The following is a 27,896-nucleotide window of genomic DNA, read 5'->3' on the forward strand; positions in this document are numbered from 1 at the left end:
GACTGTTCCGGAAGACTCTCCGCAGCCGATGTGAGTAAGAGCTTTAAGCATGTTACCCTAGTGTTCTTGGGCACAGGGACTATGGTGGTCTGCTGAAAACATGTTGGTATTACAGACTCAGACAGGGAGAGGTTAAAACTGTCAGTGAAGACACTTGCCAGTTGTTCAGCGCATGCTCGCTGTACACGTCCTGGCAATACGTCTGGCCCTGCGGAATGTTGACCTGTTTAAATGACTACCGACCCGTAGCACTCACGTCTGTAGCCATGAAGTGCTTCAACACCATTATCCCAGAAACCCTAGACCCACTCCAATTTGCATACCGCCCCAACAGAGCCACAGACGATGCAATCTCTATTGTACTCCACACTGTCCTTTCCCACCAGGACAAAAGGAACACCTATGTGAAAATGCTATTTATTGACTACAGCCCAGCGTTCAACACCATAGTCCCCTCAAAGCTCATCACTAAGCTAAGGACCCTGGGACTAAATACCTCCCTCTGCAACTGGACCCTGGACTTCCTGACGGGCTCCCCCAGGTGGTAAGGGTAGGTAACAACACATCCGCCATGCTGATTCTCAACACAGGGACCCCTCAGGAGTGCATGCTCAGTCCCCTCTTGTACTCCCTGTTCACTCATGACTGCACAGCAAGGCCCGACTCCAATACCATCATTAAGTTTGCCGATGACACAACAGTGGTAGGCCTGATCACCGACAATGACGAGACAGCCTATAGGGAGGAGGTCAGAGACCTGGTCGTGTGGTGCCAGGTCAACAACCTCTCCCTCAACGTGATCAAGACAGAGGAGATGATTGGGGACTACAGGAAAAAGAGGACAGAGCACGCCCCCATTGTCATCGACGGGGCTGCAGTGGAGCAGGTTGAGAGCTTCAAGTTCCTTGATGTCCACATCACCAACAAACTAACATGGTCCAAGCACACCAAGACAGTCGTGAAGAGGGCACGATAAAACCTATTCCCCCTCAGGGTCCTCAGATCCTCAAAAGGTTCTACTGCTGCACCATCGAGAGCATCCTGACTGGTTGCATCACTGCCTGGAATGGCAACTGCTCGGCCTCCGACCGCAAGGCACTACAGAAGGTAATGCGAACGGCCCAGTACATCACTGGGCCCAAGCTTCCTGCCATCCAGGACCTCTATACCAGGCTATGTCAGAGGAAAACCCTAAAAATTGTCAAAGACTCCAGCCACCCCAGTCATAGACTGTTCTCTCTGCTACCGCACAGAGTGCCAAGTCTAGGTCCAATAGGCTTCTAAACAGCTTCTACCCCCAAGCCATAAGACTCCTGAACACCTAATCAAATGGTTACCCAGACTTTTTGCATACACCACTGCTACTCTCTGTTGTTATCATCTATGCATAGTCACTTTAATAACTCTACCTTCATGTACATATTACCTCAACTAACCGGTGACCCCGCACATTGACTCTGTACCGTTACCCCCCTGTATATAGTCTCGCTATTGTTATTTTACTGCTGCTCTTTAATTACTTGTTACTTTTATTTCTTATTCTTATCCGTATTTTTTTAAACTACATTGTTGGTTAGGGGCTCATAAGTAAGCATTACACTTTAAGGTCTACACCAATTGTATTAGGCGCATGTGACTAATAAAATTTGACTTGATTTAATTAGGCATTACATCATTTTGATTCAGTAGTTATCAGATTTGAGCAGTTTGATTAACTGATAGTTAATTATACTGTTAACAAATGACAAGAAAATCAAAAGTGAAGTGAATATTGCATTTTGAAAAAGCACATACTGAGATTGAATATGCGTCCAAATTAAAAGAGTAATTTGGTGAATTTTGTGAATTTGTTTGTTGCCCTCAGTCCTTTGAAAATGTGCTTAGTGTTTTGAAAAAGAAGCCATTTTGATGATCTGTTTTGTGAAAATGTACCACAAACAAAGTGATTGAAAGAAAACGGTGTAACTTTATGTTACTAATACCATGCTTTATGTTAACTATACATCAAGGAACATTTGCATGTGTCTGTGTGTGTCTGTGTGTTTTTGCGGATCTGCATCTGTGTGTGTACCTCCAGTGCAGATGATGCCTTTGATGAACCAACAGTTGGAGTCAGTCTTGGGGGAGATACCGTGTGGGAAGTGGATATCTCTACCCAGGAACCTCACCATGTCAGCAGCCATCTCTATCCTGTACGGGAAGGGGTGGTGGTTAAAGTCACACTCCTGTCTCCTTTTCACCTCATTTAACACCTGATTTACTGATCCAGGTCAGTCATGACATCACAAGTAGAGTGGTGAGTGTTTCCTCTTCAGTTCTCTAATGCTCCTCTATTGTTCTTCAAGCGAAGGGAGAAGGCCGATGACGTCAGAGAGCACCGTCAGATCAACTCCGTGAGTGGCCTACTCCATGAAGTATGCAGTTCTTTCAACAACAAAAAACTATTTTGCTCACAACATATTTTTTTAAGTGTGTGTACTTTACTGCATTTATACGTGGGATTTTGTTTTTTAACACTAAAGTTCAAACATAGCTGGAGTGCGTCTTTAACATTAGTAGTACGAGTATTAACCCTAACCTCACCACGCCAGAAATATGTCTATCCTGTAGAACAGGGGTGTCAAATACCCATGGGTGGTTTGAGTAATAAAAATAAAAAATGGACAAACTCAATATACTTTAAAATCAGTGGTGTAAAGTACTTAAGTAAAAATACTTTAAAGTACTACTTAAGTAATTTTTGGGGGTATCTGTACTTTACTTTGCTATTTATATTTTTGACAATGTTTATTCCACATTCCATTCCTAAAGAAAATTCTGTACTTTTTACTCCTGCCACCCCAAAATACTCATTAAATTTTTTATGTTTTACAGGACAGGAGAATGGTCCAATTCACGCACTTATCAAGAGAACATCTCTGCTCATCCCTACTGCCTCTGATCTGGCAGACTCACTAAACACAAATGATTCATTTGTAAATTATGTCTGACTGTTGAAGTGTGCCCCTGGCTATCCGTAAATAAAAATAAAAAATGGTGCTGTCTAGGTTACTCAATATAAGGAATTTAAAATGATTTATATTTTTACTTTTGATATTTAAGTATATTTTAGCAATTACATTTACTTTTGATACTTGAAAGTATATTTAAAACCAAATACCTACTTTTGCTCAGGTAGTATATTACTGGGTGACTTTCACTTTTATTTTAGTAATTTTCTCTTAAGGTATCTTTACTTTTAAATCAAGTATGACAATTGAGTACTTTTTCCACCACTGTTTAAAATGTTTATTTCACCTTTATTTAACCATGTAGGCTAGTTGAGAACAAGTTCTCATTTGCAACTGCGACTTGGCCAAGATAAAGCAAAGCAGTTTGACACATACAACAAGACAGAGTTACACGTGGAATAAACAAACATACAGTCAATAATACAGTAGAAAAAGCCTATATACAGTATGTGCAAATGAGGTAGGATAAGGGAGGTAAGGAAATGATCAGTCTATAATTTTAATGGTAGGTTTATTTGAACAGTGAGAGACAGAATAACAACAAAAAAATCCAGAAAAACGCATGTCAAAAATGTTATAAAATGATTTGCATTTTAATGAGGGAAATAAGTATTTGACCCCTCTGCAAAACATGACTTAGTACTTGGTGGCAAAACCCTTGTTGGCAATCACAGAGGTCAGACATTTCTTGTAGTTGGCCACCAGGTATGCACACATCTCAGGAGGGATTTTGTCCCACTCCTCTTTGCAGATCTTCTCCAAGCCATTAAGGTTTTGAGGCTGACGTTTGGCAACTCGAACCTTCAGCTCCCTCCACAGATTTTCTATGGGATTAAGGTCGGGAGACTGGCTAGGCCAATCCAGGACCTTAATGTGCTTCTTCTTGAGCCACTCCTTCATTGCCTTGGCCGTGTGTTTTGGGTCATTGTCATGCTGGAATACCCATCCACGACCCATTTTCAAAACCCTGGCTGAGGGAAGGATGTTCTCACCCAAGATTTGACGTTACATGGCCCCGTCCATCGTCCCTTTGATGCGGTGAAGCTGTCCTGTCCCCTTAGCAGAAAAACACCCCCAAAGCATAATGTTTCCACCTCCATGTTTGACGGTGGAGATGGTGTTCTTGGGGTCATAGGCAGCATTCCTCCTCCTCCAAACACGGCGAGTTGAGTTGATGCCAAAGAGCTCCATTTTGGTCTCATCTGACCACAACACTTTCACCAGTTGTCCTCTGAATCATTCAGATGTTCATTGGCAAACTTCAGACGGGCATGTATATGTGCTTTCTTGAGCAGGGGGCGCTGCAGGATTTCAGTCCTTCACAGCGTAGTGTGTTACCAATTGTTTTCTTGGTAACTATGGTCCCAGCTGCCTTGAGATCATTGACAAGATCCTCCCGTGTAGTTCTGGGCTGATTCCTCACCGTTCTCATGATCATTGCAACCCCACGAGGTGAGATCTTGCATGGAGCCACAGGCCGAGGGATATTGACAGTTCTTTTGTGTTTCTTCCATTTTTGAATAATTGCACCAAATGTTGTCACCTTCTCACCAAGCTGCTTGGCGATGGTCTTGTAGCCCATTCCAGCCTTGTGTAGTTCTACAATCTTGTCCCTGACATCCTTGGAGCGCTCTTTGGTCTTGGCCATGGTGGAGAGTTTGGAATCTGATTGATTGATTGCTTCTGTGGACAGGTGTCTTTTTTACAGGTAACAAGCTGCGGTTAGGAGCACTCCCTTTAAGAGTGTGCTCCTAATCTCAGCTCGTTACCTGTATAAAAGACACCTTGGAGCCAGAAATCTTTCTGATTGAGAGGGGGTCAAATACTTATTTCCCTCATTAAAATGCAAATCAATTTATAACATTTTTGACATGCGTTTTTCTGGATTTTTTTGTTACTATTCTGTCTCTCACTGTTCAAATAAACCTACCATTAAAATTATAGACTGATCCTTTCTTTTTCAGTGGGCAAACGTACAAAATCAGCAGGGGATCAAATACTTTTTTCCCCCACTGTATATTCACACAGTGTCTAGCTCACTGATAATCACCAAAATGAAAGCTAGATAGTCAAAGAGCTTACAAAAACTCCCCAAAACGAAGGTACGGATGCAGTAGTGTTAGGGTCACTCTCCCATCCTACCTGTGTGTGGGCCTGAGGTCCCAGGTTTTTCCGTCTGTATCCAGTACTACGTAGTCAGCCAAACCAGCTCCAGACATGTTAGTCCTCACAGGGTGGCTGAAGCCCTGGAACAGATCACAGAACTGCTTAGATAGGGTTAGGAGTGTGTGTGTGTGTGTGTGTGTGTGTGTGTGTGTGTGTGTGTGTGTGTGTGTGTGTGTGTGTGTGTGTGTGTGTGTGTGTGTGTGGGTGTGTCAGGGTGGCTGGAGCCCAGGCAGAGTTTAGCATTGAATAATAATACAGCCTGAAAACAAGATTAAAACGATCATGTTGACATCATGGACGGTCAGTCCTTCAAAACATGGTTAAAACGATCATGTTGATATCATGGACGGTAAGTCCTTCAAAACATGGTTAAAACTGTCATGTTGACATCATGGACGGTCAGTCCTTGCATCCATATTTCCATCTATAACTTTGTGGTTGCATTTCTCCAGCATCAAGCCTCAGCTGTTTCCCCAAAAAAGTGGTGGGGGTAACCACTTTCTTGTTGTTTGAATCCCAGATTGCCCCTTTAAATCATCAGTGTCCATGTATCAAACTAGCCCGGGTGGCCAGTGCCCAACAGTGAATACAGTATTGATACATATAAGTCACTGAATCATCCATGTACCTGGAAGGCCAAGTTGTGGGTGTGTCGGGCCAGGTTCCCCCCAGAGAGCCACTCCCCTGAGGCCTTGACCCTGTGGACAGCATGGGCCATGAACAGCACGGAGCTGTAGATGGTCCCAAACAGAGGAGACACCTGGAGAGGAGAGATGGGCGGGAAAGTGAGATGGAGAGAGAGAGAGAGGGAGTTCAAGATGGTGAACAACGAAGAAATAATGAGGCGTAAACCTATTCACATCCATGTTTGTACAAATCTCAGTCCAGACGGTTTTCCGCAATCCTTCAAGAATCAAAGAATGATGCTTGGTTGGACTTTGAAAGTATTCTTATTTTTCAACGTATCGTACCACACACACACACACACACACACACACACACACACACACACACACACACACACACACACACACACACACACACACACACACACACACACACACACACACACACACACACAGTATGTATTTACCTGTGTTGGCTTGACATTCCCCGCTATCTCTCCCCTGTTTATAGCCTCCTGATAAGCCTGGTAGAAAGATGTCTTGGGAGAGTCTATAGTGATTGTCAACACTGCATCATAGGCCTTTAAATTAAATGAATGAATCCATTTTATTTGCCAGATTTAGAACACATGTACAGTTTCCTCAGTCATGTGACTACAACAATACACACATTATAAAGGGATTGAGGATTAAAGTCAGACTAGTAATCATCGTTATTAGATGGGCAACAGAATAGACAGTTAGGGCAAGATGGGTGTCAATCCACACATAAAATTCAACTGAAAATACATACACTATGCAATGAATACTCTTTACATATGCTGACACACAACAAAAACCAAGACTGATCACCTTGAGTAGCTTGCTGTTGCTCCTCAGGGCAGGGTAGGTGACGTTGTGGTAGGGTAGGCTGTAGAGTAGCGTGTCGTAGGGTAGGAACACCAGGGATCCCTCGGTCAGTCTCATGTCCTGGGCTGTTTCTAGCAGGAGCTTCTGAGGTCCCCCTCCGATCAGGGCAGAGTGCATACACATGATCACCACTAGGGGGGAGTAACGAGAGAATACAGGGGGAAAGTGGAAAGAACAAAGTGGAAGAGCTTATAATTTTTTTTTGGGGGGGGGGGGTGTAATGAAATGTGTCTTGCATATCCCAACTCCCCCTGAGACACCCGCAGGGAGTGGGGTCATGATTGTCCAGCGCCCCTGAAGCGATTGGGGTCAAGTGCCTTGCTCAAGGGAACAACTACAGATTTTTCACCATGTCATTCCTTGTCTTTCTGGGATTTGAAACCAGCGACCTTTTGGATACTGGCCCAAAGCTCTTACCTCAAGGCTACCTGCCTATAGCTTACTGGCAATCTAAGAAATGAACTTGACTTGACTGAATAAGTGAACGTTTGAGTTCCACCATATTTTTTTACATCACAACCAGTCACACTTTGTGAAATATTCAAACTGAACATAAGTCTTTCTGGATAGTGTAAAGTGGCTTCCTCCCTTCACAAGATATACAGTCAAAGTAGCATTCCTCCTTGTGTATGATATCAGTACTCACATCGTAGGTCCTCCACCTTCTTGAGCTTGGCCAGGGTCTTCCTGACACTACCAGGGTCGTTACCGATGGTAACCACCAGCCTCACCGGCATCCCATGACTCCTCAGAGAGTTGGCCACCTGCAGAAAGGTCAGAGGTCATAGATCCTTATTGGACAAAGTTACAGTATAAAAACGTGACTTGTATTTTATTAGTGCCCAACGCAGTAACATTCTGTTTAAATAAATAATAATAATGATAATAATAAGAATAATAACAACAATAACAATAATAAAACATTATTATTATATTTGGAAAAGCCTTTTCGGCTGACGTTAAAGTGGCGTTAGTGCCAAACTCTAACGATCTGTTAAAGCCTGCGCTCTTATATTTTCAAACCCACGAGTGGTAATCTACCTGTTTTAAATGAGCTTGCTTGCGCTGAGGTTCGCCAAAGTGCCAATTTCAGTATAGTGGGAATGGTTGGTCTAATGGTTATGACATGGATTTTGACAACGAATGCGCAGCCTATCCAGCCGTGACGCACAGTGCCCATATGCAATTGGAACAAGAGAGATGTGCTTTTTGTGCCCATAAACCTCGCATTTAGAAACATAAAAAACAAATGTTTTATCCCATTTCGTTTAATTTCATTAAAAATCAAGCATAGCCTTCCCTCCTCTCAATGAAGGCTTCTGTTTTTTGTCCTGCCTAGTGCATTGGCCAAGTAGTCAAGACTATGGATAAAGGGTTTGGCTCGTGAGACCGCTTTGAAATAAATCTTAATCACCAAAGCTTTATGAAAAGATCAAGTTTGGGAGAAGCAAAACAGTCATCGGATATCCCTTTTATCTATGTAGTTTTATTGTACGTTATTTTTTACTATATGTCCATCATGGAATGAGAGATTAGATAACTCGGTGACACTGGTATTTAGAAATATGTCAGTTATTTTCTGGCCATGCATTAGCCAAGTAGTGTGTCTGGTGTCTGTCTAATCCTGGCCATGCATTAGCCAAGTAGTGTGTCCGGTGTCTGTCTAATCCTGGCCATGCATTAGCCAAGTAGTGTGTCTGGTGTCTGTCTTATCCTGGCCATGCATTAGCCAAGTAGTGTTTCTGGTGTCTGTCTAATCCTGGCCATGCATTAGCCAAGTAGTGTGTTTGGTGTCTGTCTAATCCTGGCCATGCATTAGCCAAGTAGTGTTTCTGGTGTCTGTCTTATCCTGGCCATGCATTAGCCAAGTAGTGGGTCTGGTGTCTGTCTTATCCTGGCCATGCATTAGCCAAGTAGTGTTTCTGGTGTCTGTCTAATCCAGGCCATGCATTAGCCAAGTAGTGTGTCTGGTGTCTGTCTAATCCTGGCCATGCATTAGCCAAGTAGTGTGTCTGGTGTCTGTCTTATCCTGGCCATGCATTAGCCAAGTAGTGTTTCTGGTGTCTGTCTAATCCTGGCCATGCATTAGCCAAGTAGTGTGTTCTGGTGTCTGTCTAATCCTGGCCATGCATTAGCCAAGTAGTGTTTCTGGTGTCTGTCTTATCCTGGCCATGCATTAGCCAAGTAGTGGGTCTGGTGTCTGTCTTATCCTGCCATGCATTAGCCAAGTAGTGTTTCTGGTGTCTGTCTTATCCTGGCCATGCATTAGCCAAGTAGTGGGTCTGGTGTCTGTCTTATCCTGCAATGCATTAGCCAAGTAGTGTGTCTGGTGTCTGTCTTATCCTGGCCATGCATTAGCCAAGTAGTGTGTCTGCTGTCTGTCTGATCCTGGCCATGCATTAGCCAAGTAGTGTTTCTGGTGTCTGTCTAATCCTGGCCATGCATTAGCCAAGTAGTGTTTCTGGTGTCTGTCTAATCCTGGCCATGCATTAGCCAAGTAGTGTGTCTGGTGTCTGTTATCCTGGCCATGCATCAGCCAAGTAGTGTTTCTGGTGTCTGTCTTATCCTGGCCATGCATTAGCCAAGTAGTGTTTATGGTGTCTGTCTAATCCTGGCCATGCATTAGCCAAGTAGTGTGTCTGGTGTCTGTCTAATCCTGGCCATGCATTAGCCAAGTAGTGTGTCTGGTGTCTGTCTAATCCTGGCCATGCATTAGCCAAGTAGTGTGTCTGGTGTCTGTCTAATCCTGGCCATGCATTAGCCAAGTAGTGTGTCTGGGGTCTGTCTGATCCTGACCATGCATTAGCCAAGTAGTGTGTCTGGGGTCTGTCTGATCCTGACCATGCATTAGCCAAGTAGTGTGTCTGGGGTCTGTCTGATCCTGACCATGCATTAGCCAAGTAGTGTGTCTGGGGTCTGTCTGATCCTGACCATGCATTAGCCAAGTAGTGTGTCTGGGGTCTGTCTGATCCTGGCCATGCATTAGCCAAGTAGTGTGTCTGGTGTCTGTCTGATCCTGGCCATGCATTAGCCAAGTAGTGTGTCTGGGGTCTGTCTAATCCTGGCCATGCATTAGCCAAGTAGTGTGTCTGGGGTCTGTCTTATCCTGGCCATGCATTAGCCAAGTAGTGTGTCTGGTGTCTGTCTAATCCTGGCCATGCATTAGCCAAGTAGTGTGTTTGGTGTCTGTCTAATCCTGGCCATGCATTAGCCAAGTAGTGTTTCTGGTGTCTGTCTTATCCTGGCCATGCATTAGCCAAGTAGTGTGTCTGGTGTCTGTCTTATCCTGGCCATGCATTAGCCAAGTAGTGTTTCTGGTGTCTGTCTTATCCTGGCCATGCATTAGCCAAGTAGTGTTTCTGGTGTCTGTCCTATCCTGGCCATGCATTAGCCAAGTAGTGTTTCTGGTGTCTGTCTAATCCTGGCCATGCATTAGCCAAGTAGTGTGTCTGGTGTCTGTCTAATCCTGGCCATGCATTAGCCAAGTAGTGTGTTCTGGTGTCTGTCTTATCCTGGCCATGCATTAGCCAAGTAGTGTTTCTGGTGTCTGTCTTATCCTGGCCATGCATTAGCCAAGTAGTGTGTCTGGTGTCTGTCTAATCCTGGCCATGCATTAGCCAAGTAGTGTGTTCTGGTGTCTGTCTAATCCTGGCCATGCATTAGCCAAGTAGTGTTTCTGGTGTCTGTCTTATCCTGGCCATGCATTAGCCAAGTATTGTTTCTGGTGTCTGTCTAATCCTGGCCATGCATTAGCCAAGTAGTGTTTCTGGTGTCTGTCTTATCCTGGCCATGCATTAGCCAAGTAGTGTTTCTGGTGTCTGTCTTATCCTGGCCATGCATTAGCCAAGTAGTGTGTCTGGTGTCTGTCTTATCCTGGCCATGCATTAGCCAAGTACTGTGTTTGGTGTCTGTCTTATCCTGGCCATGCATTAGCCAAGTAGTGTTTCTGGTGTCTGTCTTATCCTGGCCATGCATTAGCCAAGTAGTGTGTCTGGTGTCTGTCTAATCCTGGCCATGCATTAGCCAAGTAGTGTTTCTGGTGTCTGTCTTATCCTGGCCATGCATTAGCCAAGTAGTGTGTTTGGTGTCTGTCTAATCCTGGCCATGCATTAGCCAAGTAGTGTTTCTGGTGTCTGTCTTATCCTGGCCATGCATTAGCCAAGTAGTGTTTCTGGTGTCTGTCTTATCCTGGCCATGCATTAGCAAAGTCGTGTGTCTGGTGTCTGTCTAATCCTGGCCATGAATTAGCCAAGTAGTGTTTTTGGTGTCTGTCTTATCCTGGCCATGCATTAGCCAAGTAGTGTTTCTGGTGTCTGTCTTATCCTGGCCATGCATTAGCCAAGTAGTGTTTCTGGTGTCTGTCTTATCCTGGCCATGCATTAGCCAAGTAGTGTGTCTGGTGTCTGTCTAATCCTGGCCATGCATTAGCCAAGTAGTGTTTCTGGTGTCTGTCTAATCCTGGCCATGCATTAGCCAAGTAGTGTGTCTGGTGTCTGTCTTATCCTGGCCATGCATTAGCCAAGTAGTGTGTTTGGTGTCTGTCTAATCCTGGCCATGCATTAGCCAAGTAGTGTTTCTGGTGTCTGTCTTATCCTGGCCATGCATTAGCCAAGTCGTGTGTCTGGTGTCTGTCTTATCCTGGCCATGCATTAGCCAAGTAGTGTTTCTGGTGTCTGTCTTATCCTGGCCATGCATTAGCCAAGTAGTGTGTCTGGTGTCTGTCTAATCCTGGCCATGCATTAGCCAAGTAGTGCTTCTGGTGTCTGTCTAATCCTGGCTATGCATTAGCCAAGTAGTGTTTCTGGTGTCTAATCCTGGCCATGCATTAGCCAAGTAGTGTTTCTGGTGTCTGTCTAATCCTGGCCATGCATTAGCCAAGTAGTGTTTCTGGTGTCTGTCTTATCCTGGCCATGCATTAGCCAAGTAGTGTGTCTGGTGTCTGTCTTATCCTGGCCATGCATTAGCCAAGTAGTGTGTCTGGTGTCTGTCTAATCCTGGCCATGCATTAGCCAAGTAGTGTGTCTGGTGTCTGTCTAATCCTGGCCATGCATTAGCCAAGTAGTGTTTCTGGTGTCTGTCTTATCCTGGCCATGCATTAGCCAAGTATTGTTTCTGGTGTCTGTCTAATCCTGGCCATGCATTAGCCAAGTAGTGTTTTTGGTGTCTGTCTTATCCTGGCCATGCATTAGCCAAGTAGTGTTTCTGGTGTCTGTCTTATCCTGGCCATGCATTAGCCAAGTAGTGTGTCTGGTGTCTGTCTTATCCTGGCCATGCATTAGCCAAGTACTGTGTTTGGTGTCTGTCTTATCCTGGCCATGCATTAGCCAAGTAGTGTTTCTGGTGTCTGTCTTATCCTGGCCATGCATTAGCCAAGTAGTGTGTCTGGTGTCTGTCTAATCCTGGCCATGCATTAGCCAAGTAGTGTTTCTGGTGTCTGTCTTATCCTGGCCATGCATTAGCCAAGTAGTGTGTTTGGTGTCTGTCTAATCCTGGCCATGCATTAGCCAAGTAGTGTTTCTGGTGTCTGTCTTATCCTGGCCATGCATTAGCAAAGTCGTGTGTCTGGTGTCTGTCTAATCCTGGCCATGCATTAGCCAAGTAGTGTTTCTGGTGTCTGTCTTATCCTGGCCATGCATTAGCCAAGTAGTGTTTCTGGTGTCTGTCTTATCCTGGCCATGCATTAGCCAAGTAGTGTTTCTGGTGTCTGTCTTATCCTGGCCATGCATTAGCCAAGTAGTGTGTCTGGTGTCTGTCTAATCCTGGCCATGCATTAGCCAAGTAGTGTTTCTGGTGTCTGTCTAATCCTGGCCATGCATTAGCCAAGTAGTGTTTATGGTGTCTGTCTTATCCTGGCCATGCATTAGCCAAGTAGTGTGTTTGGTGTCTGTCTAATCCTGGCCATGCATTAGCCAAGTAGTGTTTCTGGTGTCTGTCTTATCCTGGCCATGCATTAGCCAAGTCGTGTGTCTGGTGTCTGTCTTATCCTGGCCATGCATTAGCCAAGTAGTGTTTCTGGTGTCTGTCTTATCCTGGCCATGCATTAGCCAAGTAGTGTGTCTGGTGTCTGTCTAATCCTGGCCATGCATTAGCCAAGTAGTGTTTCTGGTGTCTGTCTTATCCTGGCCATGCATTAGCCAAGTAGTGTTTCTGGTGTCTGTCTAATCCTGGCCATGCATTAGCCAAGTAGTGTTTCTGGTGTCTGTCTAATCCTGGCCATGCATTAGCCAAGTAGTGTTTCTGGTGTCTGTCTTATCCTGGCCATGCATTAGCCAAGTAGTGTGTCTGGTGTCTGTCTTATCCTGGCCATGCATTAGCCAAGTAGTGTGTCTGGTGTCTGTCTAATCCTGGCCATGCATTAGCCAAGTAGTGTTTCTGGTGTCTGTCTAATCCTGGCCATGCATTAGCCAAGTAGTGTTTCTGGTGTCTGTCTAATCCTGGCCATGCATTAGCCAAGTAGTGTGTCTGGTGTCTGTCTAATCCTGGCCATGCATTAGCCAAGTAGTGTTTCTGGTGTCTGTCTAATCCTGGCCATGCATTAGCCAAGTAGTGTTTCTGGTGTCTGTCTAATCCTGGCCATGCATTAGCCAAGTAGTGTTTCTGCTGTCTGTCTAATCCTGGCCATGCATTAGCCAAGTAGTGTGTCTGGTGTCTGTCTAATCCTGGCCATGCATTAGCCAAGTAGTGTGTCTGGTGTCTGTCTTATCCTGGCCATGCATTAGCCAAGTAGTGTGTTTGGTGTCTGTCTAATCCTGGCCATGCATTAGCCAAGTAGTGTTTCTGGTGTCTGTCTTATCCTGGCCATGCATTAGCCAAGTAGTGTTTCTGGTGTCTGTCTAATCCTGGCCATGCATTAGCCAAGTAGTGTGTCTGGTGTCTGTCTTATCCTGGCCATGCATTAGCCAAGTAGTGTTTCTGGTGTCTGTCTAATCCTGGCCATGCATTAGCCAAGTAGTCGATCCATAAAAGGCTTCTAAATGGTCTACTCCTGAGGCTTTTACAGTCACATGCTTCTGCATTATTCACAATGTGATCTTTATTTAACTAGGCAAGTCAGTTAAGAACAAATTCTTATTTACTCTGACGGCCTACCCCGGCCAAACCCTCCCCTAACCCGGACGACGCAGGGCCAATTGTGCGCCGCCCTATGGGACTCCCGATCACGGCTGGTTGTGACACAGCCTGGGAACGAACCAGGGTCTGTAGTGACGCCTCTAGCACTGAGATGCAGTGCCTTAGACCGCTGCGCCACTGCAGTGCATACTCCATTCGGCTTGTATCCATCCCCATTTCCAAATAGCACCTCTTGTTTCAAGTTTTAATGTCACATGCACAGGTGTGTGTGTATGTGTGTGTACCTTGCTGGAGGTCTCCACCCAGCTGTCCTCTGAGGAGGCAATGATGCCAACTTGTGCCCAGCGGAAGTGCTGCATGAGGCTGATCAGCACCCAGGTGGGTCGGGGCATGGAACGTGCAAAGGTAGGGTGGTTCCGGACATCATCCAGCTCATAGCCAACACATCCCCATGAAAACACCGCCTGGGGAGAGGAGAGAATTGAATGGAATATAACGGAATGGAATAGAATCCATTACATGAATAGAATCCAAGACATTTACTACCATCACCCACCTTGTTCCAGCCCTTGCCCAGTAGCGATGCAGCGTCACAGTACCCAGGGTTGGCCGGCCCGATGAAGCCTGTAGCCCTGGTGAATTAATGAGTGAACGTGTCAAGTCGCCCTGTAGCACCCTGACAGGATGTTTTTGACATTTTGTAAAGAAAAGTAATGTACATTACAACAAACCTGGTATAGAAGCCCATGAACCCATCCAGAGCCCTGGAAGTCTCACACTTCTCTTCCAGAATGACATAATCAAAAGTGGCTGCCAGTGAGAGGACAGGGTCTCTATTGAGACATACCAGACAGATTAATCGATTAGTTGATCGAAGGAATCCATAGCGATTAGAAAATTAGGGACAGATACCTTTAAATAAACAAGATTATGTTCTGAATTCAAAGTATTTGTGGCATTTTCCCCCTGCATAACTTAAGTAAGCCTATTTCCTAAACTAATCGGCCTTAGCAACCAACAACGAAACAATTCGGAAAAACTTGTGTTGAACTCAGCCCTACCTGCTGATTCTGGTAAAACGTGTGTTGAACTCAGCCCTACCTGCTGATTCTGGTAAAACGTGTGTTGAACTCAGCCCTACCTGCTGATTCTGGTAAAACTTGTGTTGAACTCAGCCCTACCTGCTGATTCTGGTAAAACGTGTGTTGAACTCAGCCCTACCTGCTGATTCTCGTAAAACGTGTGTTGAACTCAGCCCTACCTGCTGATTCTGGTAAAACTTGTGTTGAACTCAGCCCTACCTGCTGATTCTGGTAAAACGTGTGTTGAACTCAGCCCTACCTGCTGATTCTGGTAAAACGTGTGTTGAACTCAGCCCTACCTGCTGATTCTGGTAAAACGTGTGTTGAACTCAGCCCTACCTGCTGATTCTGGTAAAACGTGTGTTGAACTCAGCCCTACCTGCTGATTCTGGTAAAACGTGTGTTGAACTCAGCCCTACCTGCTGATTCTGGTAAAACGTGTGTTGAACTCAGCCCTACCTGCTGATTCTGGTAAAACGTGTGTTGAACTCAGCCCTACCTGCTGATTCTGGTAAAACTTGTGTTGAACTCAGCCCTACCTGCTGATTCTGGTAAAACGTGTGTTGAACTCAGCTCTACCTGCTGATTCTGGTAAAACTTGTGTTGAACTCAGCCCTACCTGCTGATTCTGGTAAAACTTGTGTTGAACTCAGCCCTACCTGCTGATTCTGGTAAAACGTGTGTTGAACTCAGCCCAACCTGCTGATTCTGGTAAAACGTGTGTTGAACTCATCCTTACCTGTTGATACGGTTGACGGCCAGCTGGGCCGCCACACTCGGCAGCGCCTTGGAGAAGAGAGGGTCACATGACCACGGCCCTACCACCCCGACACGGAAGTGAGCAGCGTGAACAGCGGAGGGTCCAATGGGCCAAAGGCACAGGGGGGCAAGCAGGAGGAACCAAAGGACACCATACCGATAGCGAGGGAGCTGGAGATAGCGAGGGAGCTGGAGGGAGCGAGGGATGGAAGTAAATAGAGGGGAAGAGATAGGGAGGGGGGCGGAGTGTGCCTTAGGGTGGTCAGGGGTTGGGTGTCCGTGCGCGGCCCATGTCCGAGGTTTGCTGTGGAAGGCACAGAGCGGTGGTCGCATCTCAAGGATAACACACGCTATGCACACGCCAAGCCGCTGCTCCACGCGTGTCACTGCAGTCACAGGTCCTTAGAAGACAAAGTTCTAAACGTGTCGGCCACAACTTCCTGAAAATCTGAGACAATAGGAGGACCATCAGCATTCACATATTGTGATCAATCAAAATTAGTTTATTTTGCGTTCGCATATCCATCTGTTAGAAAGTGCTTAAAAGCAGCCCTTACAAGATCATGTCATGTAGACATCACCTGTCTAACCATTCGTTCTACACACTGTTTCTACATATTCATGAATTGGCAAAAATGATTTCACACTGATGTCTGTAATTCTACAGGGTGTAAACGGCTCTACTAAAACTCAGGATTATCTGACTAAATATGACCGTGGATTTATCATCCATAATCCCTATCCCGCATAGGCATCTCATATGAACCTTTGGAAAGACTGGCCTTGACTATAGTTGTACGGTTTTAAATAATAATTGATCTAATGTTTGCATCAATCAATTGTAGGCTATTTGGTATTAGAAAGAACACATGTTGATTAAATTTTTGGTTTTGTGTGTTAAGCCTATAAAATATTGCCAACAATAACTTCTTAACTCACCTTTATTTATGAGTTAATATACAAATACATCACTTACCATGCTAGGATGAGAAGGAGGACTAGGCTTACTTGAATTCTCCTCTATGGCGTCGCCTCCTCTGCACAAAAGTAGGCCTATCACAGAAAAGGAAAGTGTCAGCGCAGTCAAATTTATCCAAGTTACATCCTCAGCGACACAAAAAAAACTAAGTTTCACATACTAGCTCAAAGACTATTGGGCCTATAGAAATGCAACGTTTTAAAACGTACATCATTGAATATTTGAGTTGTATTTTGGCCTATCGAGCGAAAGTTCTTCCAGTGGGTCCGGGGTGCGCCATACAAGTGAGCGGCAAATCTCATAATCCTCTCACCAGTATCATCTCAATGGCGAGTGAGTGTGTGTGACAACCTTAGCGACCTAGAACAAGTGACCCTTCAGATTAGATCAAATCCAATCTTCTGCAGCTGGCTATGGTAGGCCTGTAACACCTTCCTGTGGCACTGTGGGAGTTCTTATCATGCAGATCCATTGCAGGCCATTAGGCTAATCTGTATGCTACAATAGTGGGATAATTGATAGCAACATAATAAACATATTCTACATCTGAACTCTCTGGGACAGACCAGAACACAGCCCCTGCAGGCTCTAGATTCCAACCTGGCATTCCATCTGGACTTCCCCTGTAGGCCTATATCGTCCATGGAGACGTTCTGATTTAGTCGGTATGTTCCGTCTGTCTTTGAAACAGATGGAAACATGGAATGCATCTGCCTTGTTTAATGGGTGTCTGCAAATGGACGTGGTGCTAGATATTTGATGGAATTACCATTAGACATCGATTTAAAGTCAGTGTTGTGTTTGGTAAAGCTAAAGATCTGTGAGTAAGCTGATCATAGACGTGTACCAACAGTTGGGCAATTTAGCTGGTGTCTAAATGGACAGTTCTTTTTCTTGAAGCTAGAGGGCAGCAGAAAACAGCAACTACAGTGGTTCATTCTCGTTTAACCTTTATTATTATTTACAATGACGGCCTACCCCGGCCAATTGTTCTATGGGATTCCCATGTGGAACCTTCTGAGCAGAGAGTTTCATTCTAGAACTCTATAATGGAATGATAGAAAACAATGCTCATTCCGCTGATGCTTTCCTCATTCTCCCAGACCTACTCAACCGATTGACTGTGATAAACTAGCTTGTACTATTTCCTCATTCTCCCAGACCTACTCAACCGATTGACTGTGATAAACTAGCTTGTACTATTTCCTCATTCTCCCAGACCTACTCAACCGATTGACTGTGATAAACTAGCTTGTACTATTTCCTCATTCTCCCAGACCTACTCAACCGATTGACTGTGATAAACTAGCTTGTACTATTTCCTCATTCTCCCAGACCTACTCAACCGATTGACTGTGATAAACTAGCTTGTACTATTTCCTCATTCTCCCAGACCTACTCAACCGATTGACTGTGATAAACTAGCTTGTACTATTTCCTCATTCTCCCAGACCTACTCAACCGATTGACTGTGATAAACTAGCTTGTACTATTTCCTCATTCTCCCAGACCTACTCAACCGATTGACTGTGATAAACTAGCTTGTACTATTTCCTCATTCTCCCAGACCTACTCAACCGATTGACTGTGATAAACTAGCTTGTACTATTTCCTCATTCTCCCAGACCTACTCAACCGATTGACTGTGATAAACTAGCTTGTACTATTTCCTCATTCTCCCAGACCTACTCAACCGATTGACTGTGATAAACTAGCTTGTACTATTTCCTCATTCTCCCAGACCTACTCAACCGATTGACTGTGATAAACTAGCTTGTACTATTTCCTCATTCTCCCAGACCTACTCAACCGATTCACTGTGATAAACTAGCTTGTACTATTTCCTCATTCTCCCAGACCTATTCAACCGATTCAATGTGATAAACTAGCTTGTACTATTTGGTGTTGGGAACAAACAAGAAGATTTAAGTGAGGGAACGTAATGTTTTGGGCTTGGCAAGCACTGTTTAACTTTATCTGTTCCCTTCTTCGCTCTCTCTCTCTCTCTCTTTTTCTCTCTCTCTCACTCTCCCTCTCCTTAACCCTCTCTCTTTCTCGCCTGTTCTCTCATTCTGAAAATGTCATATTAAAGTGACAGAGAATAAACTGTGTGAAAGAGAATTAGAGAGAGGGAAACAAAGTGACAGAAAAGAGTGTTAAGAGTGAGTGTGTGAGGGAGAGAGAGAGAATGAAAGACAGAAAGCTTTACACCACAGAGGTTGTAGCCTTATTAAGCAGAGGTGACATGTTCTCTCTCTCTCTCTCTCTCTCTCTCTCTCTCTCTCTCTCTCTCTCTCTCTCTCTCCTCCCTGACATTAGTAACATCAGTAGTCTGCCAACACTAACAGGTCCAGATGTTAGTAGGGAGACTGCCTGCCAAGGGCCGTGTTCCAAATGTGTCACGACTTCCACAGAAGTCGGTTCCTCTCTGTGTTTGGCGGTCGACGTAACCGGTCTTCTAGCCATCGCCGCTTCACCTTTCATTTTCCATTTGTTTTGTCTTGTTTTCCCACACACCTGGTTCACATTCCCTCATCAGACTAAATGTATATTGCCCTCTGTTTCCCCCATGTCTGTGTGTGGAATTGTTCTTTGTGTAGGGTGTTACGCTACAGGCTGGCTTGCGCTAGGTTTGTTTCAAACCTAGGTTTGTTTGTTTTGTTTAATGCGGTTCATGTTACCGTGGTTGTGCTTTGTGCTACCTCGCCTGTGCCTTTGGGCCAGGGTGTATATTAAAGTTCTCCTGTTATCACCCATCTCTGCTCTCCTGCGCCTGACTTCCTGGCAACAAGTCACTCACCCTGTTACAGAATGGCTCCCTATACAGTGCACTACTTTTGACCAGGACCCATTGAGCTCTAGTCAAAAGTAGTGCACTATGTAGAGAATAAGGTGTCATTTGAGGATGCGGATAGACTGGCTTCTCTCATGGCCTGATGAAGACCCCAGCTCAGCTTAGCCCCACACCCATTACATTATAATCGGAGTGAATTGGGGGAGTTGAATGTCCACTCTTAGATGTGGGGAGTATCCTGTTATAGTACTACAGATTCAAGCATGGGGGATTCCTCCTTCAAATGACACGCTGCTTGTGTCCCAGTGGCACCTTGTTCCCTATAGTGCACTTCTGGTCAAAAGATCTCTGGCCAAAGGTAGTGCACTACATAGGGAATAGGGTGCCGTTTTGAAAACAAGCCCAGGCTTCTGCCCAGGTGAGGACAGCTGGTCTGATAGTGTAATTTTAGACTTCTCAGAAGGTCTATCTGGATGAAAAGATTGAGGATTGATGATACGACCCAAATGGCACCCTGTTCCCTATATAGTGCACTACTTTTCACAAGTACCCATAGAGTTCTGGTCAAAAGTTGTGCACTATATAGGGAATAGGGTGCCATGTGGACTGTCTGGCTCTTAGTAGCTCCATGTAGACATCTTCCCACAGTGTCCTGACATGCCTGATGCTGCTGTTTACAACAGTCTGGCTCTCTTCAAGGGGATGATTATTATTCAACTATAATCATCATCATCATCATCATCATCATCACAGAATGTACACTAGAGAGTCGTTAGAGGATATTGTTTTATTCTAATGATTGTGATTGTGATGATTCATTCAGAGAATGTTCTCAATGAAACACGTTGAAACTTATTTGGTGTCTATGAATGGTTCAGATTGTTTGCAGTGGTTGTGGTGCAGAAGTGACGTTTCAGTGAAAATAATGATCTGTTCTGCCTCTTCCCACAAGGAAAACATTTTGGAGAGGTTGAACGGCCGTGTAAACAAGCCCCTCCCTCTTCTTTTTTTTACCCCTCTCTCTGTTTGTTTTACTTGGAGAGGGAAAGAGGGGGAGCGGGGGAAAAGAGGGGGAGAGAGGGAAAGGAGGGAGAGAGAGGGGAAAGAGGGGGAGAGAGGGGAAAGAGGGGGAGAGAGGGAAAAGAGGGGGAGAGAGGGGAAAGAGGGGGAGAGAGAGGAAAGAGAGGGAGAGAGGGAAAAGAGGGAGGAGAGAGGGAAAGGAGGGGGAGAGAGGGAAAGGAGGGGGAGAGAGGGAAAGGAGGGGGAAAAGAGGGGGAAAAGAGGGGGAGAGAGGGAAAGGAGGGAGGAAACGATAGGTCAGATGGAGATACAATACAGTTTCTAAGGAAGGAAAATTACTTTGGCCTCGGCTGCAGAACTCGGCTGCAAATGACATCACTGATATTTCAACATGCTTCTTTATAGAATATGCACTAAAATGGCCATATGTTCATATGCATTACAGTGAGGGAAAAAAGTATTTGATCCCCTGCTGATTTTGTACGTTTGCCCACAGAAATGATCAGTCTATAATTTTAATGGTAGGTTTATTTGAACAGTGAGAGACAGAATAACAACAAAAAAATCCGAAAAATGCACGTCAAAAATGTTATAAATTGATTTGCATTTTAATGAGGGAAATAAGTATTTGAGACCCTCTCAATCAGAAAGATTTCTGGCTCCCAGGTGTCTTTTATACAGGTAATGTTATTATTCTGTCTCTCACTGTTCAAATAAACCAACCATTAAAATTATAGAGTGATCATTTCTTTGTCAGTGGGCAAACGTACAAAATCAGCAGGAGATCAAATACTTTTTTCCCCCACTGTATGTGTGCATTGAACTTTAAGGGATACTTGAATTCACATAAATTGCATATAAACATTCCTGGGTGGCAAGGGTACTATATCTCTCTCCTTCAACCATATCGACTATTAGTTTTTAATATGTTTGCATGTCCAGTGAAGCTGTTTAATTGGGCCTATATGTGGATAGATACTCAGTGAAGCCATTTCATATAAGGGTCTACTAAGCTAGCATATGGAATTGTTATAAGATGGTCATACCATAGATCATTTAGCAATTAGATTTTAATTTTAGGACCCCTTTAGATAAAATATTCAATTTGGGCTTTACTATAGCCTATAGAAAGTCTGGGGAAGGCCCTTTCCTGTTTCAGCATGACAATGCCCCCATGCACAAAGCGAGTTCCATACATAAATGGTTTGTCGAGATCAGTGTAAAATAACTTGACTGGCCTGCACAGAGCCCTGACCTCAACCCCATCGAACACCTTTGAGATTAATTGGAACGCTGACTGTGAGCCAGGCCTAATCGCCTAACATCAGTGCCCAACCTCAATAATGCTCTTGTGGCTGAATGGAAGCAAGTTTCCGCAGCAATGTTCCAACATCTAGTGGAAAGCCTTCCCAGAAGAGTGGAGGCTGTTATAGCATCAAAGGGGAGACCAACTCCATATTAATGCTCATGATTTTGGCTGTACCCACTTTAAGTTAGTTTTGACGGTAGGCCGTCATTTTAAATAAGAATTTGTTCTTAACTGACTTGCCTAGTTAAATAAAGGTAAAAAAATAAAAATAAAAAAGTTTGTTTTAACAGTGGTCAGGTAGGCTACTGTGGCTATTTGATCATAATGTAGCCCTACCAGAGTGGTCTACCATCAAAAACAATGTAGAAAATGCATCCCATAATATTTTAACATGGAAATAGCTGTTCTATCATTCAGCCTACAGTAGCAGCCAATGTGTGGTGTTCAGTGTAGGCCTACATTCTATGAGACTTTTGAATAAAAAACATGCAGGGCTTGACATCAAATCAGATCAAATTTTATTAGTCACATGCGCCGAGTACAACAGGTGTAGACCTTACAGTGAAATGCTTACTTACAAGCCCCTCACTTTTCCACAATGCATTGGAAGAGATGGGCTGCGAGTAATCGTCCGTAGTTCTCTTCAAGTAGCCAAACAACAAAACTTGTCTGCTTAATTGGGAAGATGCCAAATTGCAAAGCTTCTGCGGTTGTGTTCAGATTAATATTTTTGTTCTTCTTAAAATGATAAGGAGTATTGCATCTTAGACTACATCTTTGAAAACAGAAGTCTTTATTATTATTTATACATTTTTTATACCCAAAGTGAATTTCTGTTTTGTCACTGAAAAATTGTTTCTCGTTCTCTTAGCATTCAACAGAGCTTGTAAGCTAAATACTAAACCATCTTTTGATTTCTGAATGTGTCCGCGCCACATTCAGGTGGTATGTTGGGCCAGCAGCATACCACCCTGCGTCCCACTGCTCACTAAGCAGAGTTTGTGCTGGTTTATCCCTGGATGGGAGAGCAGATGCTGCTGGAAGTGGTTTTGGAGGGCCAGTAGGTGGCACTCTTTCCCAGGACAGTGATTGGGGATATTGCCCTGTGTAGGGTGCTGTTTTTTGGATGGGATGTTAAACGGGTGTCCTGACTATCTGTGGGCACTAAAGATCCCGTGGCATTTATTATCGTAAGAGTAGGGGTGTTATGCCACGTTCAAAACAACTGGGAACTCTGAAAAATACATGGTCAAATCTTGACGTCAGTGATCTTCAGATTGGAAAGTCGGAGCTCTAGAAAGAGGCCAGAGTTTCCAAGTTGGAAGACTGTTCAAATCGTTTTTTCTGCGTTCCCAGATGTTTTGAACACAATTGTTTTGTGGACCCAATTGTTTTGAATGTGGCATTAAGCCATTTGATTAGATGTTCAGGAGTCTTGGGGGTAGAAGCTCTTTAGAAGCCTCTTGGACCTAGACTTGTCGCTCCAGTACCGCTTGCCATGCGATAGCAGAGAGAACAGTCTATGACCAGGGTGGCTGGAGTCTTTGACAATTTCTAGGGCCTTCCTCTGACATCACCTGGTATAGAGGTCCTGGATGGCAGGAAGCTTGGCCCCATTGATGTACTGGGCCGTACACACTACACTTGCGGTTGGAGGCCAAGCAGTTGCCATACCAGGCAGTGATGCAACTAGTCAAGATGCTCTCGATGGTGCAGCTGTAGAACCTTTTGAAGATCTGAGGACCCATGCCAAATCTTTTTGGTCTCCTGAGGGGGAATAGGTTTTGTCGTGCCCTCTTCATGACTGTCTTAGTGTGCTTGGACCATGTTAGTTTGTTCGTGATGTGGACACCAAGGAACCTCAAGCTCTCAACCTGCTCCACTACAGCCTCGTCGATGAGAATGGGGGCGTGCTTTGTCCTCCTTTTCCTGTAGTCCCCAATCATCTCCTTTGTCTTGATCATGTTGAGGGAGAGGTTGTTGTCCCGGCACCACACGGCCAGGTCTCTGACCTCCTCCCTATAGGTTGCCTCGTTGTTGTCGGTGATCAGGCCTACCACTGTTATGTCATTGGCAAACTGTCAGTGTCAGTTATGTGGAGGTGAGGATAGAGTCAAGCGCAGGACACAGAACTGAGTAAAATAACGTACTTTACTCTTGAAGAAACTCAAAAGTCAAAATCTACGCAGGGATAAATAATCCTGACACAAAACAACTAACACGATGACAAGCAAACAGTCACGCACAAAACATAATGAGAACCAGAGGGTTAAATAGGGAAAACAATCATAACGAGATGGGAACAAGGTGTGAACAATCAAGACATAACAAATGGAAAAAGAAACGTGGATCGGTGGTAGCTAGAAAGCCGGTGACGATGACCGCCGAACGCCGCCCGAACAAGGAGAGGCACCAACTTCGGCGGAAGTCGTGACACAAACTTAATGATGGTGTTGGAGTCGTGCCTGGCCGTGCAGTCATGAGTGAACAGGGAGTACAGGAGGGGACTGAGCATGCACCCCTGAGGGGTCCCTGTGTTGAGGATCAGCATGGCAGATGTGTTGTTACCTACCCTTACCACCTGGGGGCGGCCCTTCAGGAAGTCCAGGATCCAGTTGCAGAGAGAGGTGTTTAGTCCCAGGGTCCTTAGCTTATTGATGAGCTTTGAGGGCACTATGGTGTTGAATGAGTGTCAGAGCCGGTGTAGTACGATTCAATCTTAGTCCTATATTGATACTTGCCTGTTTGATGGTTCGTCAGAGGTTATAGCGAGATTTCTTATAAGCTTCCGGGTTAGAGTCCCGCTCCTTGAAAGCGGCAGCTCTAGCCTTTAGTTCAGTGCGGATGTTGCCTGTAATCCATGGCTTCTGGTTGGGGTATGTACGTATGGTCACTGTGGAGACGACGTCATCGATGAACTTATTGATAAAGACAGTGACTGATGTGGTGTACTCCTCAATGCCATCGGACGAATCCCGGAACATATTCCAGTCTGAGCTAGCAAAGCAGTCCTGTAGCTTAACCATTGCTCTCTACAAATGATCTGTAACTGGGCTAATAACTCACTAACTAGCAATCACTCCACCATCGCTGAGTACAAATTATCTATAACTGGGCTAATAACTCACTAACTAGTAATCACTCCCCCATTGCTGTCTACAAATGATCTATAACTGGGCTAATAACTCACTAACTAGTAATCACTCCCCCATTGCTGTCTACAAATGATCTATAACTGGGCTAATAACTCACTAACTAGCAATTACTGCCCTATTGCTGTCTACAAATGATCTATAACTGGGCTAATAACTCACTATCAAAGGATATGAACAAAATGTACACAAGTCACTACATCTAGCTCTCGCTTTGATCTCAAAACTAGTGCATCTTCTCACAACTGCTCATGCTGTAAAAACAGTCCAGTTCGGGCCTCCCGAGTGGCACAGCGCAGTGCTTGAGGAGTGACTACAGACCCGGGTTCGATCCCAGGCTGTGTTGCAGCCGGCCTCGACCGGGAGACCCATGAGGCTGCTTACAATTGGCCCAGTGTCGTCCGGTTTAGGAGAGGGTTTGGTGGGATGGGATGTCCTTGCCCCATTGCGCTCTAGCGACTCCTTGTGGCGGGCTGGGCGCATGTACGCGGACTTCGGTGTTTCCTCTGACACATTTGTGCGGCTGGCTTCCGGGTTAAGCGAGCAGTGTGTCAAAGAAGCATGGTCATGATTGGGAGGACGCATGGCTCTCGACCTTTGCCTCTCCCGAGTCCGTTCGGGAGTTGCACCGATGGGACAAGACTGTAACTACCAATTGTATATAACGAAATTGGCGGTATAAAGTACCACAAAAAAATATATAAAAGATTTTTTTATTTTTTTTAAACAGTCCAGTTCAAAGTGAATGCCACAGATCCTTATATGGCATTGGTCTATTTGCATATAGCCCTACTGTAGCTCTGATTGGTTAATGGCACACCGGTCTGTGTAGAGTATTTGCCTGCCAATGCAATAGAATTTTACTCCGATGCGTTCTGCCTACAACACAATCTCTTGCATAGTTTGTTTTGTTTCAGTATGTTGCATTGAAAGTGGCTAATATTGTTTTTATTCGATCAGAATTCCCACAGTAAATGGAAACGTTCATAGTGTTAACTAATGGGGAAAACTCTAGAAAGTTGAGAGAAGTTCAATCTCGTGCTTCTCTGCGCGGGCTGATATTTCTTCTATGCGGCAGTCCCGGGGGAGCTGCTTAGAGGGAACATTGGTCATAGAGCGAAACGGAGAACACTATTGTGTTCGAGAGAGTCTCCCTTTTCCACAGTGGGGTAATATTCGTTTGTAGCTCAAACAGTTCAGACGCTACAGACAGAAGTGGTCACATCAGCGTTACCCACTTCAGACGAGTCCTGTTGAGCTTGTGGGGGTCGTAGAACAAACCAGAGACCACCATTGTCTTCGTGAGAGTCTCATCTTTCCATAAATTGGTCATATTTTGTAGGCCAAACCGTTTGGACGCTACAGACATTTTCATGAGAAGACCAATTTTCGGGATGTCTCCTGGTCTGACAAACACCATTAGCTCGGCCACGTTCCACCACAGATGTGGAAGGCCAACATCGGAGGATGTGGTGGATTGAGACACAGCCCAAGCAAAAAAACTCTATCTTAAATACTGACGGATTTTGATAGGGATTTAAAAAAGATATGTTACTTAGATTGACACACAGGTGCGTCAATAGATTCTTAAGGATTTTAATAGGCCTTACATGTAGATACTGTAGATACTCAGTGAAGCCTGTAATTACGAGTTTCCATAGCTGATAGATATTGTCAAAACCAAACCACCCACAAGGGTCCTAGATGAGTGGATGACTGCTAAAAATGATTTTTTTTGAGTTCCAAATGGCACCCTATTCCCTATATAGTGCACTACAGAGTCCTATGTGTTGTTGAGTGTTGTTTCATTGTTCTTGAGTTGAGTATTGATGAGTTGAGTATTGTTGAGTTGAGTGTTGTTAAGTTGTTCTTGAGTTGAGTATTGCCGAGTTGAGTATTGTTGAGTTGAGTATTGGTAAGTTGAGTATTGTTGAGTTGAGTATTGTTGAGTTGAGTATTGTTGAGTTGAATATTGGTAAGTTGAGTTTTGTTGCGTTGAGTGTTGTTAAGTGGAGTATTGTTGAGTGAGTATTGTCGAGTGTTGTTGCGTTGAGTATTGTTGAGTCGAGTGTTGTTAAGTTGTTCTTGAGTTGAGTATTGTTGAGTATTGTTGAGTTGAGTATTGTTACGTTGGGTATTGTTGAGTTGAGTATTGTTGAGTGTTGTTGAGTTGAGTGTTGTTGAGTTTTTCTTGAGTTGTTGTTGACTTGTTGTTGAGTGTTGTTGAGTGTTGTTGAGTGTTGTTGAGTATTGTTGAGTTGAGTATTGTTGAGTTGAGTATTGTTGAGTTGAGTTCTCTGGAAGAGATTCTAGAGGGGCAATCTGGGATTGGAAAAACAACAATGGCTAAATGTAATTAATTCAAAAGTCTGAAAATGGATGTTGAAATCCCGGATTTACCCTTTATTTAGAAGCAGTCCAGTGTCTCGCCACTAATTCCACCAAAATGATCAAACATCATGGTTTCTAATTGATATCCATTAAATAGAAGGAGACTGGCTATCCACCATGTGTGTGTGTGTCTGTGTATGTGTGTGTGTCTGTGTATGTGTCTGTGTATGTGTCTTTGTATGTGTGTATGTGTGTGTGTCTGTGTATGTGTCGTGTCTGTGTATGTGTCTGTGTATGTGTCTGTGTATGTCTCTGTGTATGTGTGTGTGTCTGTGTATGTGTCTGTGTATGTGTGTGTGTCTCTGTATGTGTCTGTGTATGTGTGTGTGTCTGTGTATGTGTGTGTGTCTCTGTATGTGTCTGTGTATGTGTGTGTGTCTGTGTATGTGTGTCTGTGTGTGTGTATGTGTGTGTGTCTGTGTATGTGTCTGGTCTGTGTATGTGTCTGTGTGTGTGTGTGTGTAGTGTGTGTCTGTGTATGTGTGTGTGTGTGTCTGTGTATGTGTGTCTGTGTATGTGTGTGTGTCTGTGTATGTGTCTGTGTCTGTGTATGTGTCTGTGTGTGTGTGTGTGTGTGTATGTGTGTGTCTGTGTATGTGTGTGTGTGTGTCTGTGTATGTGTGTCTG

General features: G+C 44.5%; 1 protein-coding gene across 2 annotated transcripts in view; it reads right to left on the reverse strand.

Moving 5' to 3' along the window:
• The window catches only part of gc2 (guanylyl cyclase 2), a 36,795-nt gene extending 19,874 nt beyond the window's left edge, over nt 1-16,921 (reverse strand). For both annotated transcript variants that reach the window (XM_045701566.2, XM_045701568.2), the window contains exons 1-12: nt 16,813-16,921; nt 16,601-16,677; nt 15,605-16,072; nt 14,515-14,616; nt 14,340-14,415; nt 14,068-14,247; nt 7,359-7,476; nt 6,656-6,843; nt 6,271-6,384; nt 5,806-5,937; nt 5,154-5,257; nt 2,072-2,190 (exon numbers count right to left, since the gene is read on the reverse strand). In XM_045701566.2, the coding sequence (XP_045557522.1) occupies nt 2,072-2,190; nt 5,154-5,257; nt 5,806-5,937; nt 6,271-6,384; nt 6,656-6,843; nt 7,359-7,476; nt 14,068-14,247; nt 14,340-14,415; nt 14,515-14,616; nt 15,605-15,957 (1,486 nt within the window). In that variant the 5' untranslated portion in view covers nt 15,958-16,072; nt 16,601-16,677; nt 16,813-16,921. The remainder of the gene's footprint in view (nt 1-2,071; nt 2,191-5,153; nt 5,258-5,805; nt 5,938-6,270; nt 6,385-6,655; nt 6,844-7,358; nt 7,477-14,067; nt 14,248-14,339; nt 14,416-14,514; nt 14,617-15,604; nt 16,073-16,600; nt 16,678-16,812) is intronic.
• Between the last annotated feature and the right edge of the window lie 10,975 nt (nt 16,922-27,896).

This window comes from Salmo salar, chromosome 18 (assembly GCF_965601325.2).
Source record: "Salmo salar chromosome 18, fSalSal1, whole genome shotgun sequence".
NCBI classification, from domain to species: Eukaryota; Metazoa; Chordata; class Actinopteri; order Salmoniformes; family Salmonidae; genus Salmo; species Salmo salar.